Source organism: Neopelma chrysocephalum, unplaced genomic scaffold (genome assembly GCF_003984885.1).
Source record: "Neopelma chrysocephalum unplaced genomic scaffold, ASM398488v2 Primary Assembly neopelma1_59, whole genome shotgun sequence".
In the NCBI taxonomy this organism is placed as follows: Eukaryota; Metazoa; Chordata; class Aves; order Passeriformes; family Pipridae; genus Neopelma; species Neopelma chrysocephalum.
This window is the reverse complement of record NW_020897714.1, coordinates 1,719,475-1,732,225: the sequence shown is the minus strand read 5'-3', so window position 1 is coordinate 1,732,225 and position 12,751 is coordinate 1,719,475. Positions and strand designations below refer to the sequence as shown.

The 12,751-nt window shown below is 35.4% G+C and overlaps 1 protein-coding gene and 1 long non-coding RNA gene across 4 annotated transcripts in view; one reads left to right on the top strand and one right to left on the bottom strand.

Annotated features, from left to right (window-relative positions):
- The window catches only part of NUP107 (nucleoporin 107), a 28,988-nt gene that overhangs the window by 8,028 nt on the left and 8,209 nt on the right, over positions 1-12,751 (bottom strand). For all 3 annotated transcript variants that reach the window (XM_027679724.1, XM_027679722.1, XM_027679723.1), the window contains exons 5-17: positions 11,054-11,189; positions 10,429-10,532; positions 8,630-8,757; positions 8,259-8,307; positions 6,939-7,010; positions 6,371-6,459; positions 5,450-5,528; positions 4,394-4,507; positions 3,404-3,494; positions 2,177-2,253; positions 1,608-1,667; positions 1,090-1,235; positions 935-983 (exon numbers count right to left, since the gene is read on the bottom strand). In XM_027679724.1, the coding sequence (XP_027535525.1) occupies positions 935-983; positions 1,090-1,235; positions 1,608-1,667; positions 2,177-2,253; positions 3,404-3,494; positions 4,394-4,507; positions 5,450-5,528; positions 6,371-6,459; positions 6,939-7,010; positions 8,259-8,307; positions 8,630-8,757; positions 10,429-10,532; positions 11,054-11,189 (1,194 nt within the window). The remainder of the gene's footprint in view (positions 1-934; positions 984-1,089; positions 1,236-1,607; positions 1,668-2,176; positions 2,254-3,403; positions 3,495-4,393; positions 4,508-5,449; positions 5,529-6,370; positions 6,460-6,938; positions 7,011-8,258; positions 8,308-8,629; positions 8,758-10,428; positions 10,533-11,053; positions 11,190-12,751) is intronic.
- LOC113965827 lies at positions 3,445-10,113 on the top strand. The gene is made up of 2 exons (XR_003533653.1): positions 3,445-3,532; positions 9,945-10,113. It is a non-coding gene; the product is annotated as an uncharacterized LOC113965827 (long non-coding RNA).

The following is a 12,751-nucleotide window of genomic DNA, read 5'->3' as shown; positions in this document are numbered from 1 at the left end:
TAAAGCAAAAGTTCCTCAGGGAAAAAAAAGCTATCCTATTTCAAAGGGTATTATTCATAAAGACCAAGAGAAAAGGCACTTGCTATCTCCATGTCAAATTACAAGAATATCGACAAACTGAAAGAAAGAAGCTTGAATATAGATCTGTACAGTTAATACTTTCATGGAAGAGATCCAAGACTAAGGGCTTTTTGCTCTGAAGAGGAGAATAAACGATGACGTTACAGATAATAGATTCTACAAAGTCACAGAAGAAGCAACAATGTGAATAAATCCCTAAGGAAAGGCCTGTGAAAGCTACTTGAGGAAGAAGATATTTTTTTCCCCTGCTATAGAGGAATTAATGCATTAATGCAAGAAATGCAATCCAAACACACCTGTAAATTTGCTATATGGTGAGGACTGCACTGTGTTGCAATGGCAAATGCAGCTGGGTGTATCTGTAGCTGACTGCATGTCTTTGTCTTAGCAATATGTGTCCATGCTATCAAATAAAAGTAAGTGTAGTTTCAATTTAATCATTCCAAAAGCAAATATGCTTTTAAATTTTGAAAGGTCTGTTCTGAAATATGCACACAAACCTTCTATAAAGGAAAAGCAATGTAATCAATCTTCGAACATTCTGTCAGGGTTAAATAGTTGATTTACTCTTGTCTGCTTTGTATGTCCAAAAACACGTGACAGTCAGCTGTTTCTTTAGCACATGCGGCTGCTTTGGCAGATACAGGGCAAGACAAAATCTGTATAATTTTCATCATTAAGAGGTGGCAATATATAGAAAAATCTACTTGAATTGAGAAATAACACATTATAGAGGTAGAAAATATAAAATGAATCATATAGTGCATTTCATCATATAGTGCAGTAAAAACAGAACCCTGTGATTAGTTAAAAATGGTAAACAGGGAGAAGAAACACTGCAATTATTACATACCTTTTTGTCTGTTGCCTGAAGTTCTTCAAAAACCTTTTCAGAAGTCCAGCTTCAAAGTAGGAGAGAAAAGACAAAAAACATTACCTTGAATATTCCAAACAGACCACACAGGATGCTTTGTTGAGTGTAGGAGCATAATTTTACTTGAAACTTACTTTGTTTCTAAATAGTCTCTAGGGAGTTCTTCCATCTCCTCTGCAGTTACTACGGATGTTCGTATTTCCTGTTCAACTAGAGTGTCCACCATGACCCTGAAATATGCCCAAACAGTATCTTCCCAGGTATCACAAACTGGAAGAAGCTATGGATTAAAAAAACAGAGCAAAAATTATCAAGAGAGGGAGAACAATCTCCCAAACATAGCAACTATAAGTTAGGATCAGATTTCTGGGCACCAAAGCAGACTAGTAACCATCATGAACAGCAGCCTTTCCTTCATCAAAGCAGGATGACTGAAAAGTCAGCAGGAATAATACTAAGAAAAGATTATCATATATTTAGTTAAGACACAGTCCTACAAGGAGCAGCAGTGTTTGCCATTGTCCTGTTTACTACATCTTTAAAAGTACAATAACCACTAATTGCAATATTTCTGATGAAATCTGATGATATCACTGTCATATATGAGAAGGAAAATGCACAACTACCAAACAATCTAGGAGGCTTGACCCACCTGTTTGAGGTTTCCACTCAGGGCTGCATAGATTGCTCTTTCATACCTATTAAACTGCTCCTAAAATAAACAGTAAAAATACCCAAACTTTTAATTACAAAGCATTTAAGTTTTCTAGCCACTTTACATTAGATTAATCCATTGGAAAACATTCCATTTAACAGATGGAAAACCACAGGACACACAAGGAGCCAAAACAAGAATAGCAAGTGACTTTCCCTTCACTAGCATCCCCTTGTAACTTACCTGAAAAATGTATATTGACCTGGAAAGAAAGTAATGTTTTTTCCTTTCCCATTCAATTAAGTCAAGATGAAAGTCAAAGTGTCAGTGGTTTTACTTTCAACAAGAAAAAAAAAGGAACTCATTTCCTGAAAAACTGCTGCTGATTATGTAGATTTCTCACTACAGTACATAAATACATTATTTCAGAAGTCCTCTTGGAAGCATTAATTGTAAATCTTATAAGCAGCAAACACAGAGGGCGTAGGTTTACTTAAAATCATGTTTCAGAGTTCAGGAAAGTTCAAATGTATGTGTTAATATCAAGCAAACCAGCATTATCTTACCTCTTCAGCCATACGCCAACAACAAATTTTCCAAATGCACCTGTATGGATTGCCTTGAACAGGCTCCAGCTCTTTTCCTACACGCAAAGAATAATTAAAAAAAAAAAAAGGGAGAGAGTGCAAGGAACAAAAGAAAAAAATGCTATTAAAAAAAGAGAACCCAGTAACAGGTAAAGCCTATTTTCTGTTATTAACCCAATTTCAATCACTTTGAAATGCTTCCCAAAGCATTTTGATGCTTCTGACTGGGCCACAAGGTGGCTGTTCTGGCAAGTTTGGTAAATTTGTATGTATAAGTTACAGTATTTTTAAAGCTTGGCTACTATCTAGCTTTGAAGAAAATTATTGCTTTGGCTATAGTGTATCTACAATGTTAACATTTGGAAAAACAACAAAGTTAAGGAAAAAAAGGAATTTTTATATCTTAAGGAATCAAAACTTTTAAAAAATGTCACTGTTTCAGTGCTGCTATTTTGCATGCACCTGCATGAGGGCATTCAAACTCATGTAACACCAAGTTAGGTAAGTAGATTCAAAACAAGCCTAGGACACTGGTGTAGCATGCAGATAAAAGTGACAGGCTATTGGGATTTGAAAAGTAGGAAAGCATTATGCCTTCCACTCCCACCTATAACCAACACTTAGACTTGTTCTTAAATTCCTTGCTAAATCCTGCGATGTCCTGAGCATAGAGAGAAGCAAGGCACTGTGTTACAAATGGGACCGTGTGCAAGGAACCTTACTACCAAGGAAAAAGGTAGTTTAATAATTTTCAAGTATTTTAAAAGCATCTCTATTTCCTGCAGTTGCATTTGCTGAACTCTAGCCCTACTACACCTTTCTGAAGATATAGAGTCCAATTTGAGTTTGTAACTAACAAAATGTGTACTAGATAGCACAAGTCAGATGTTAAGAAAATACAGACTGAAGTATTATATGGAGGTGGAGAAGATCTGTCCAGAACTCTGAGACGTCTAATTCCTAGTGATTATGCCTGATTTTAAAAAAGAAAGTGACTTTAACATATTTAGATGAATTCAATGAACTCATACTTTCAACTAAAGTGATTTCATATTAGTTTTTAAACATTAACAGACATGGGAAAATATTTTAGATACAAAAAAGGCTCTTAATAAACAGCTATTTCTCTTTGCCACAGACAGATATTAAGAGAAAGCCCTCTGCTCTATTTTTATATCTGTCTCAAATGTACTTTGGAGCAGATACCTCCATTTATGTTTGGATCATGATACAATTTCCAGCCTTCCAAAGTTGCAGCTCTCCAGGCCTGACCACATCGTTTGCATAAGCGTTGTGCCTGAAAAATAATGGATTTTCTCAGCAACACACTTTAAGGTAGGAAAATCTCCAGCTTCTTCTTTAAAAATGTGAACATTATTAAAATAGTTAATTTGTGTAGATTCTACTATGTGAGAAATAAGCACAGAGGATCTTAAAACAACTGAAAGATTTCAAAGTAAATGTCATTCACTTTTTTTCCCCAAACTTTTTAGTTTTTCAGTCAGTATTTACAGCAATGCGAGAAATGTGCTACAGCTTTCTTTTTGTTAGCTTAAACAGCTACTACACATCCTTCTGATAAGTTTAAAGTGTTGTCCTGTTGCTTATATGTATAATCCATCTTTTCATGCAGTCATCTACTTTTCCATTTGACTTAGAATCCCAACTGAAGCTGTGAATTTATATTCATGTTCATAATGCCCTGCAGCAATATGCTCACATTCCCATAATATCAGACAATGAATAGATGTGCGCCATATTGGAACAGAATATGAGCAAGGAACCATATTCCTATGACTAAGGTCTTTGCAACAAGAATCTCAAGTCCCCTTTCCCTCCCCTTACTCAACTGCCATTATATATACATGCGTGATAATCCACTGATGATTATAAAGGAAGTTATTTGAAACATTCTGTGTGTTTTCTGGCAGTATTTAGTATCAAGCCACAACAGTGAAAAAATATTGTCAAACAACCAAAAAACCCCAAAGTATATTTTTTCCATAACATCTACTCTATGCCCAGAATTACTTAACTAAAAGCAAGATTTCATTAAAATGCTAATTTAGCGCTCAATATTGACAACAAATTGAAAATCATCGCAAGCCCAACTTAAACAGACATTTTAGTATACAGCTTTTCATTGGCTTTCACAGTAAGATATTTTAAATCTTACTTAATTAAAAGTTATGCTACCTCATCTGTCATTCCTGCTCTGATGAGAGTGAAGAGATACTTCAATAACCTTGCATCATCTTCTTGGTCCAAATCATCAAGTGGCAGTTTCTGTCGTATAGGAGCATCTGGATCCTGCGAGAAAAAAAGTCACCACTTATCCACACAATGCCTATACGTCTCTTCCATTAAATTCCTGCCCTGTTTTATAATTTGGAGTCACTTTTTCATGTTGGCACAACAATCTGTACAATGCATGTAATATTGAGCATGATACTTTTCAGTTTTTCCTCTCTCATTTCTTTTATTCCTCTTCTGTCACTGTTCCTATTGAAAGAAGCCAATGCAATTTATTTATTCCACTGCCTTGTTATTTTCCCTAAACTTCTCATCTTCCAGGTCTCTTCTCACCTTCAAACATCCTTTCCCCTTCCGTCTATCCATCTACCACTGTTTCTCCTCCTCCACCTTCTATCTGAGAAGGCTTTTTACAACAGCGGCACTCACTTCTATTTAATCCAAACAGATTTTCTTAAGCCACTCAATACCTCAGGTCACTCCCCCATTGAATCAATCTTCTACGACTGCTTTGCTGTCATTGGTGCAGTTCATTACCTCGTTCTGCTGGACAGTACTTTCTTTCCTTGCCTTCTCTCCTACTAGCTTTTACTATAGTAACTCTCAAAGAATTGCCTCAGGACTTGGTTTCATTGTACTAGTCACTGCATAAAGACAGAATTCCCTTATTTGTAATGGCTCCAATGGCTCCCAAACATTTTTCTAAGCTTTTCTGGTTAGGAACATGAGTATCTTTCAGACATAAAAAGTCATAATAAAGCCATTTACTTCACCAAATAGGCCACAAGTACTTGTGATGGGGGGTGGGGATACGGAAGTGACTCCTGAAAGAAAATGGAAGTTCACAGTGATCCCAAAAAGAACTTTTGAGGTGCCCTGCCTCACAATTTCTGTACTGATTTTTAGATAGCACAACTATCTAAGAATTGATGGAAAGCTGTGAAAATAGCTCTCTCTAACATATTTTGAAATCAAGCCTTATATGTATCTAATACTTACCAACTCTGTTACCAGAGCTCGAGAACTTCCAATGTATGTACTTGACTGTCGCTGCTTCAGGGTATGCAGTGTGTTATCCCTGAAAGCAGTGCAATATTTTACAGAAAAATGTTTTTTTAGCAAGCATCTTTTAATAAGACACAAATATTGAAAGATATTTTTTCTTACATGAAATATGTTTACAGAACAGACACTTGGTTTGGTTGATTTATTATGGACTGTGCTACTGTTGTGAAAATGCAACATTTCACAAGAGGTACAACATTGGAATCAATACACATATCTCTGATTTCTTTCAAAAGCATTGGAATCAATACACATATCTCTGATTCCTTTCAAAAGCATCCATTATTTCAATCATTCATGTATTTAACTATTAATTGATTTCTGCATAAGCAAAATTTCCCATTAGCCTTCATTATAAATTCAGTCAAGGACAGAAATTCAGCTTAGGATAAACATGATTGCAAAAGCCTATATTCACTGGCCATTAAAAGCAGGTTTATAAAGGTAGTCTTTGGTCTTTTCTGCCATACCCATCAGTGATAGTAAAGATGACAATAATGGCTTCTAGTGAAGGGTCATAAAGGGACAACAATTAAACAGGCAAAAATTAAAGCCAGACAAAGAACTGACCACCTGAGAAACACATAAAAGTAATCCTCATCTATGTTAAGATTAATTTAAGTTGGTTTGATGGTTTTTCCTTCCATCCTTGCCTCCCAAAATGCAGTAACTGACTTCTGAGAAGATATACTTCAGCAGACAGGTAAGAAATCTCAATTTTTACATCTCTGACTTTGAAGAAAAGAAGTGCAATGAACAACTTAAAAAATCCACTTCTTTCCAAGAGTGATTCTGTGATTGTGAATCTTACACTTGATGGGAGCATGTATATAATTAAAGAAAGTCTGAACTCACCAATATACTGTTTTTGCATAAAACTCAATATTATCGGAGAAGTCCCCAATTTCATCCTTAGCAATGCTCTCTAGCCAATCTACCACCAGCTGGAATAAAATTAAATTGCATTTTTAAAGCAAATATGTAACAAATAGTAGTTTTACTGTCTTCCTCTCATTTCTGTATCTATTTGTTATCTACTCAGCAACCAAATGGCATACAAATCTAGAAGACTATTTCACTTGCATTTTAAGTACCAGTATGAAGGTTGTTGGCACTTAATCTCTATTTCTCATTGGATGCTGCAGTTTACTACAGTGCTATTTAACAGTTTATTAAGCACAATCAACAGTAACAGATGCTGCAAATGGGAACAGCTCTCAGCCTTTCATTGTCCCCAAGCCACACTGAAAAAACATCCTGACCATTAGAAACTAGAGAGCATTATTTTTATGTATACAAGGAATACTACACTTGAGTGAACATAAAAAAAAGTATTAGAAACAACTTCAAAAAGTGCATAGAACATTAGTGTTATAAACATTTAATCTATTTTCGTTCCTATATTAAAAACTTCCCGTCATACCTGACTTTGTCGAACAAGTGAATCTTTCTGAAACAAGTTGTCTACGTTTGTTTTTTCACTAGCAGTTAAAACCTGTTTAAGAAAAAGCTGATTACTACTTCATGGAAAAGAAAACTACTGCAAAAAAGGAATATCAAACTGAACACATAGTAATTCATAAACTTTCTACAAGTTCAGTATGCTATCTCTCCCCTCCCCCTTTTTAAAAAATGGATGACACTATAAGTTGTTTTATTTGGATGATCTTTTACATCCAAGTTACACTAAAAACTGTAATAATGAGATTCAGCACATAATTCACAAATTTATGACCACAGATTCTACACAGTAGATCCATGGATTCCACTGGCTGCACTCATGTCATCCTAAACCCCATTCATTACTATACATTAAAAAGATGAGATTTTCCAAGATCATGTGCACATTTAACATAAACAAGTGTGAAAAAAACAAAAAAATAAAACCAACCCCAGAGCCCTGATCCTTCTATCTGATCTCCTGCATTAATTTACCTTCCATTAGACTTGCAATAAAAAGAGAATAGGAGATGCATTTTTCTAAATTACACAGATAACAGGAGACTGGTTTTTTTTGGCACAACAGTGTTTAACAGCGACAACTTAGCACTGGGAATTCTAGAGTAAGCTATTTTATTTTCAAGAAGAAAGCAACTGTGATCACAAATTTTACAAAGGCAGAGTCTTTTTACTTATTGTTTTGTCTTCCTAAGCAATTCTGGCAGCAAAGACTGGAAGCGCTGTATTGACATAAACAAGACGACTACAGCTGAAAGAATGCTAAAAAAACTGGATTTCTCTTGCAATAAATTGCAGTCAGAATTGCAAAGGCTAGACAGTTTGAGACCACATGTTCTTCTTTTAGCCAAAGCAAAATTACCTCTGACCTATGGGAACATTACAGCTACTGATGCAGCTTTTAAAACTAAATAAATAGTTATTTCTAGTGAATTTAGGTTTGTCTTGTGCAGAGCCAGGAGTTGGATTCAATGATCCTTGCGGGTCCCTTCCAACTCATGATATTTTACGATTTTCCATGCGTATGTGGAATATTTAGGGAAATAAAACAAACAATAGTTTAGAATATTTTTTACACTAGCATTCTCTCTTTAGAACTGAATATTTAGATTTACTCTTCACAATATACAAAATAATTTAATATTTGTCTTGATAAAAATCAGTCTCATTTTTCACCTTTGAATTTTGAGATTCTAAAAATACAATAAAAGCATTTAGCCTGTATTTTGCTTATTTAGCTTCTTATGACACTTAAAAAAAAACCACAAAAAAAGTCCACACTCACTGTGATATCAAATGCAGTTTCATCTTCCAGTGCAGACTGTATTCTGTCTCTAGAAATAAAAGTGCAAAACGTTAATGATTAAAATAAAGCTGAGAAAATTTAACAGAATGCATGAGTAAAAATAGTTTAAAAACATTTATAAAAATGTTTAAAAAAATACTAGAAGTTGCAAAGGTAATAAGAACAGTCCTCTTTAAAACTTTCATTTCTGTAAATAGATAATCAATAGACATATATATCAGAACCTAGTTCCATAAACAGCTTACTAATAGGTACTTAATTGCTTCACTCCCTATGTATAAACTCATACAAAACATATCCAAGAAAGTCATCTCTGTACAAAAACATAACACGCTTTTCAAAGGAATTACCTATAAAGCGAGGACAACAGTCTCCAAGTTACCATCTCCTGCTTAAGAAGCCACAAGACACTGGCAGTTTTGGAAAACTTTTGCTGTCCAGGAGTTGCCCGATAAACTATTTTCCCCAGTATATTCACCTGAGGTAGATAAATTTATACATAGTTAACATTGCCCGTCAGTGTATTTTTTTCTAAATGCTTTCGACAACCGAGTTTCATTACCATCTCTTCAAAATAGGTAGACAATACATCGTAAATTCTCTTAATTAGTAATAAAAAAACCCCATTAACACTAGAGGATATAAACCAAGAGAGTGGTTGCAGCTACCAAAATCCCCAGCTTTTTTCCCATATACATCAATATCAAACATTAAGTTAGCCCTAATGGTATTTGTGAGAACATTTATGCATTTATCCATGCCTGAAAGATACTTTTTCCCTTCTAGCTCTGTTAAATGAGGGAACCCAATCTGCTGGTTACCACATAATTTATAGTATCACCACAAAGAAATTCTACTATTTTTTCCTTTATTTACTATGAAGAAAACTACACAATAAAGTCTTTTCCATTGGTAGCTGGTTCCAGAGCTCCTACTACTTCCAAGAAGAGTCCCAATCTCTTATATTTTAGGTGTACCCAATTCATCGGGCATCAATATAGTCATCGGTTTTCAAGTGGGAGGTGAACAACAGATTTGGAGAAAAGGAATACGTGTACCAGTAAGATGCAAGAGGGGAGCACAGTCTTCTGTTCTCTTTTATTACCCTCCCCCGAAAATATGAAGAGCTTATGGCTGCTGGGAACCACTGGGCTAATCTGAGGGTACAGCTGAGAAGCAGCACGATAGCTCAGGGCTGTCCCTCCACTCCCATGCCAAGCCCCACCAGCAACATCCAAGCTACACCTTAGAGCAGCATCTTTCACTGTATTCTTGTACATCCTTGGCAACATACAGCCAACTCCCCTCAGTTCCACACGGCTTAAAACACCCACTCTATTATTCCCTGACCTTGTAGATGTTATCCATATCCTCCAACAGGAGTTCCACTATCTCACAAAATAATCAAGTTCACATTTATTTTCCTCTTGTCTGCTTCCTACCTGAGCACCTGTACAATTGTGGTACATGCCTCATCAAAGATCTCAGCATTCTCTATCTCAGCCCCAGTAATAAATTTGCACAAAAGATGGCTAGCAACCCTCCATTAAGAACAAATTTTCCTAACACAGATATAGGTATGAAGTCTCTTAAAAAAACTTAATCTGCACACCTCTCTTGTGATCAACCCTTACTGACAGAAGCATCATAATTTCTTCCTTTCAGATTGTCAATCCCTGCTGATTCTGAACTGACAATCAAACAACCAGTCATATGAAGAACTGTGTCTAAAATCAGAGACACCTTAGAGCCAATGTTGAGTCCTCTATGGCCAGGTTGTTAGTAACGTAGCAGAAAACTTAAAGCATCATAATACAATGATTTTATTTATTTATACCTGAGAAAAATAAGTACATTTTAATCCAGCTTATTAACATTAAGAAAAACATCTATACATCTGCTACTGTGTGTTGCCACTTGACACTTGCAGTGGAGTGGCAGCCAGATGACATTTTTTAGTATTCAGCAAGCTACACCACGGGTATTTCTGTGCCAAAGTAGTGTATGAAGAAAGAGTGATGTTCATCACTGAGTGATACTCAATGCTAGCATGACTCGTAACACTGCAACCGGCTGGAAGATTTAAAGTATGTTAAGCACTGTGACTTCTCAGCAATACTACTTTGGGAAGGGCAAGTAAACTACTTACCTGACTGTTACAAATATTTTCATACTCATCCACAAGATCAAAAATGGTAGTTGATGTATGCTTCAGGAAGGAATGCAGAAAATCTGAGTACATGCTCATAGTAGCTAGGACAGATTTAATAAGAAAGCCATATTAGTCAGATGCAACTTCATAAAAAACCCCAACAGACTACAAAAAAATCCTTCTGATGACAAGGCATCTCATCTTTCACAAATTTAAATGAGAACAATGATGATATCAACTATTTAGATCCGATAAAGTCATAAGAACTTATCAGCTAAGACAGCAAGACAGATAGAAGCTATGAACTAAGTAAAATAATTATAAAAATTTTGCTGCGGATATGTCATCTGCAAAAGTTTTGAAAGCAAACTCATTTGAGTATCTCCACAATCCACTAATCCAGCTGTGTCTGATATCACCAGAGCATCCCACTTTTTCCATCAGGTTCCACAGAAGACACAAATTTGCAAAACTCCAATAAACTGGAACAGCTTAATTTTCTGAACTTTTTCAACTAGACTGTTTTTGACTAAGAAATAGCAGCAAAATAATAGAGAAAAAAAGAACATATAAATTTATATCCCACAAATAGGATTATTATGAAAACTCCAGATTGTCTCACCAGCTTCCCCAGGATCATCCTCACGCAACAGTACAGCACTCATAGTGACATCTTCTGTCATACTGGACAGGTCTGGATTTACAAACATTCCTGTCTGCTGAGGTGAGAGTGCCATTGTCCAGCTACTTTCATCCAACTAAAACCACAAGAACATAAAGAAAATAAATCGCAATCTCAGATATTACAAGCCTAGTTCCACGTTTTTGCCTTTCTATATCAACGGTATGTAAACAGAGAATCCTAAAAAACTAATAGTGAAATAACTGCATTTAGATAAGGTGCAACTATGCCTTTAACAAACAGCTCTGAAAAGATAAATTTTAATCTGGAAAAAGAAAAATCCCTTTTTTCCCCTGAAAATAACTAAAATGGAAGTTAATCTAGTAAACCTACCTACTTCAGAACATCAGGTATCACTTTTCATCATAAAACAAATAAATCACTCTAAACTTTCATATTCTATTATGCTAAATGCTTAGCTAGTCTTTCAAAGTAAAAAGATCACAATATTGACCAGGTTCTAAAGCAGCTGTGAAAAGTTAAGCAAAATAGCTAAAATTTGAATCAATCATTAACCTGTCTTTCAACCTTCTTGGTGAATTCCTCAAAACCATTTGATCAATCACAGCAATATTTTTAAAATAATAGCAAGTATCAGAATATTAAAGGAGGAAATAAAGACATACCTATACTTCATGGGGAGTATTTCAGGTGAGGTATTTCATAACATATCTGACACCAGAGCAGCAAAATGGCCAAAACAGAAGACTGACTGTACATATACTGCACTGACAGGACAGCTTCCTAGAGGTGTTTCCATGCCAGCAATTGCCTTCTCAGCAGCAATTAGTACTATACAAAGACTTAGAGATGTGGCACTGGCTGATTCTTTTTCTGGACTCTTGTTTCTACCCACAGTATTCCTCTTGCCTGATCTCTCTCTGCCATTAATCCCCTCTAGCCAACCAGAACAGAATGCTATAGTCCTCCCTCCACAGAGTAAAAATAACAAACACAGTTCCAGCAAGATCATATCAGGTCTCCGTGGGAAATACAAAAAGGGCTGATGAGTGTTCTTATCTACCAGCAAGTAAATTTCCACAAGTAAAAGTCCTTTTTCCTGTCACCCTCCTCTGAAAGCCTTTGTCTAGTCCCAAATTTCCCCTACTAATCTAAACTGGATTCAAGTCAGAGCACTAATTCCACTCACCAAACATTAGCTAAAAGAGGCTCTGAATCAGAGGAAAAGTACCAGTGCTAAGAGCTGTATACATGTTGATCAACTAGGCCCTAGAAGGTGATAACTTATAAAGAAACAACTAAAAGGGAGAATTAATTAAAATGCATATACAGAAAGATATCTAAACTTCTTTTAAGTTAATTTAAAAATAAACAGATAAAATACTTCAGACATCCCTACTGATAACTTTTCCAATCAATGTTTTTCCAAAAACATTGAAGTAGAAGATAATCAATGTCCTCTTAAAAAGTCATCAGAAAAGCTTGTTCTTTGAAATCCAAACTTTAACACCTAAATGAAGCCTAATACTGGAGAGTGCTAAAATAAGAAAAATTCTTAAGTTTTAACTTGCTGACATAGAACAATTATCTTTGAAGAACTTGTAAACAAGCAATATCAGGATTTTTGTAGTCACAAGCTGATGTTATAAGGACCAGTTTAACACACATGGTGTATTG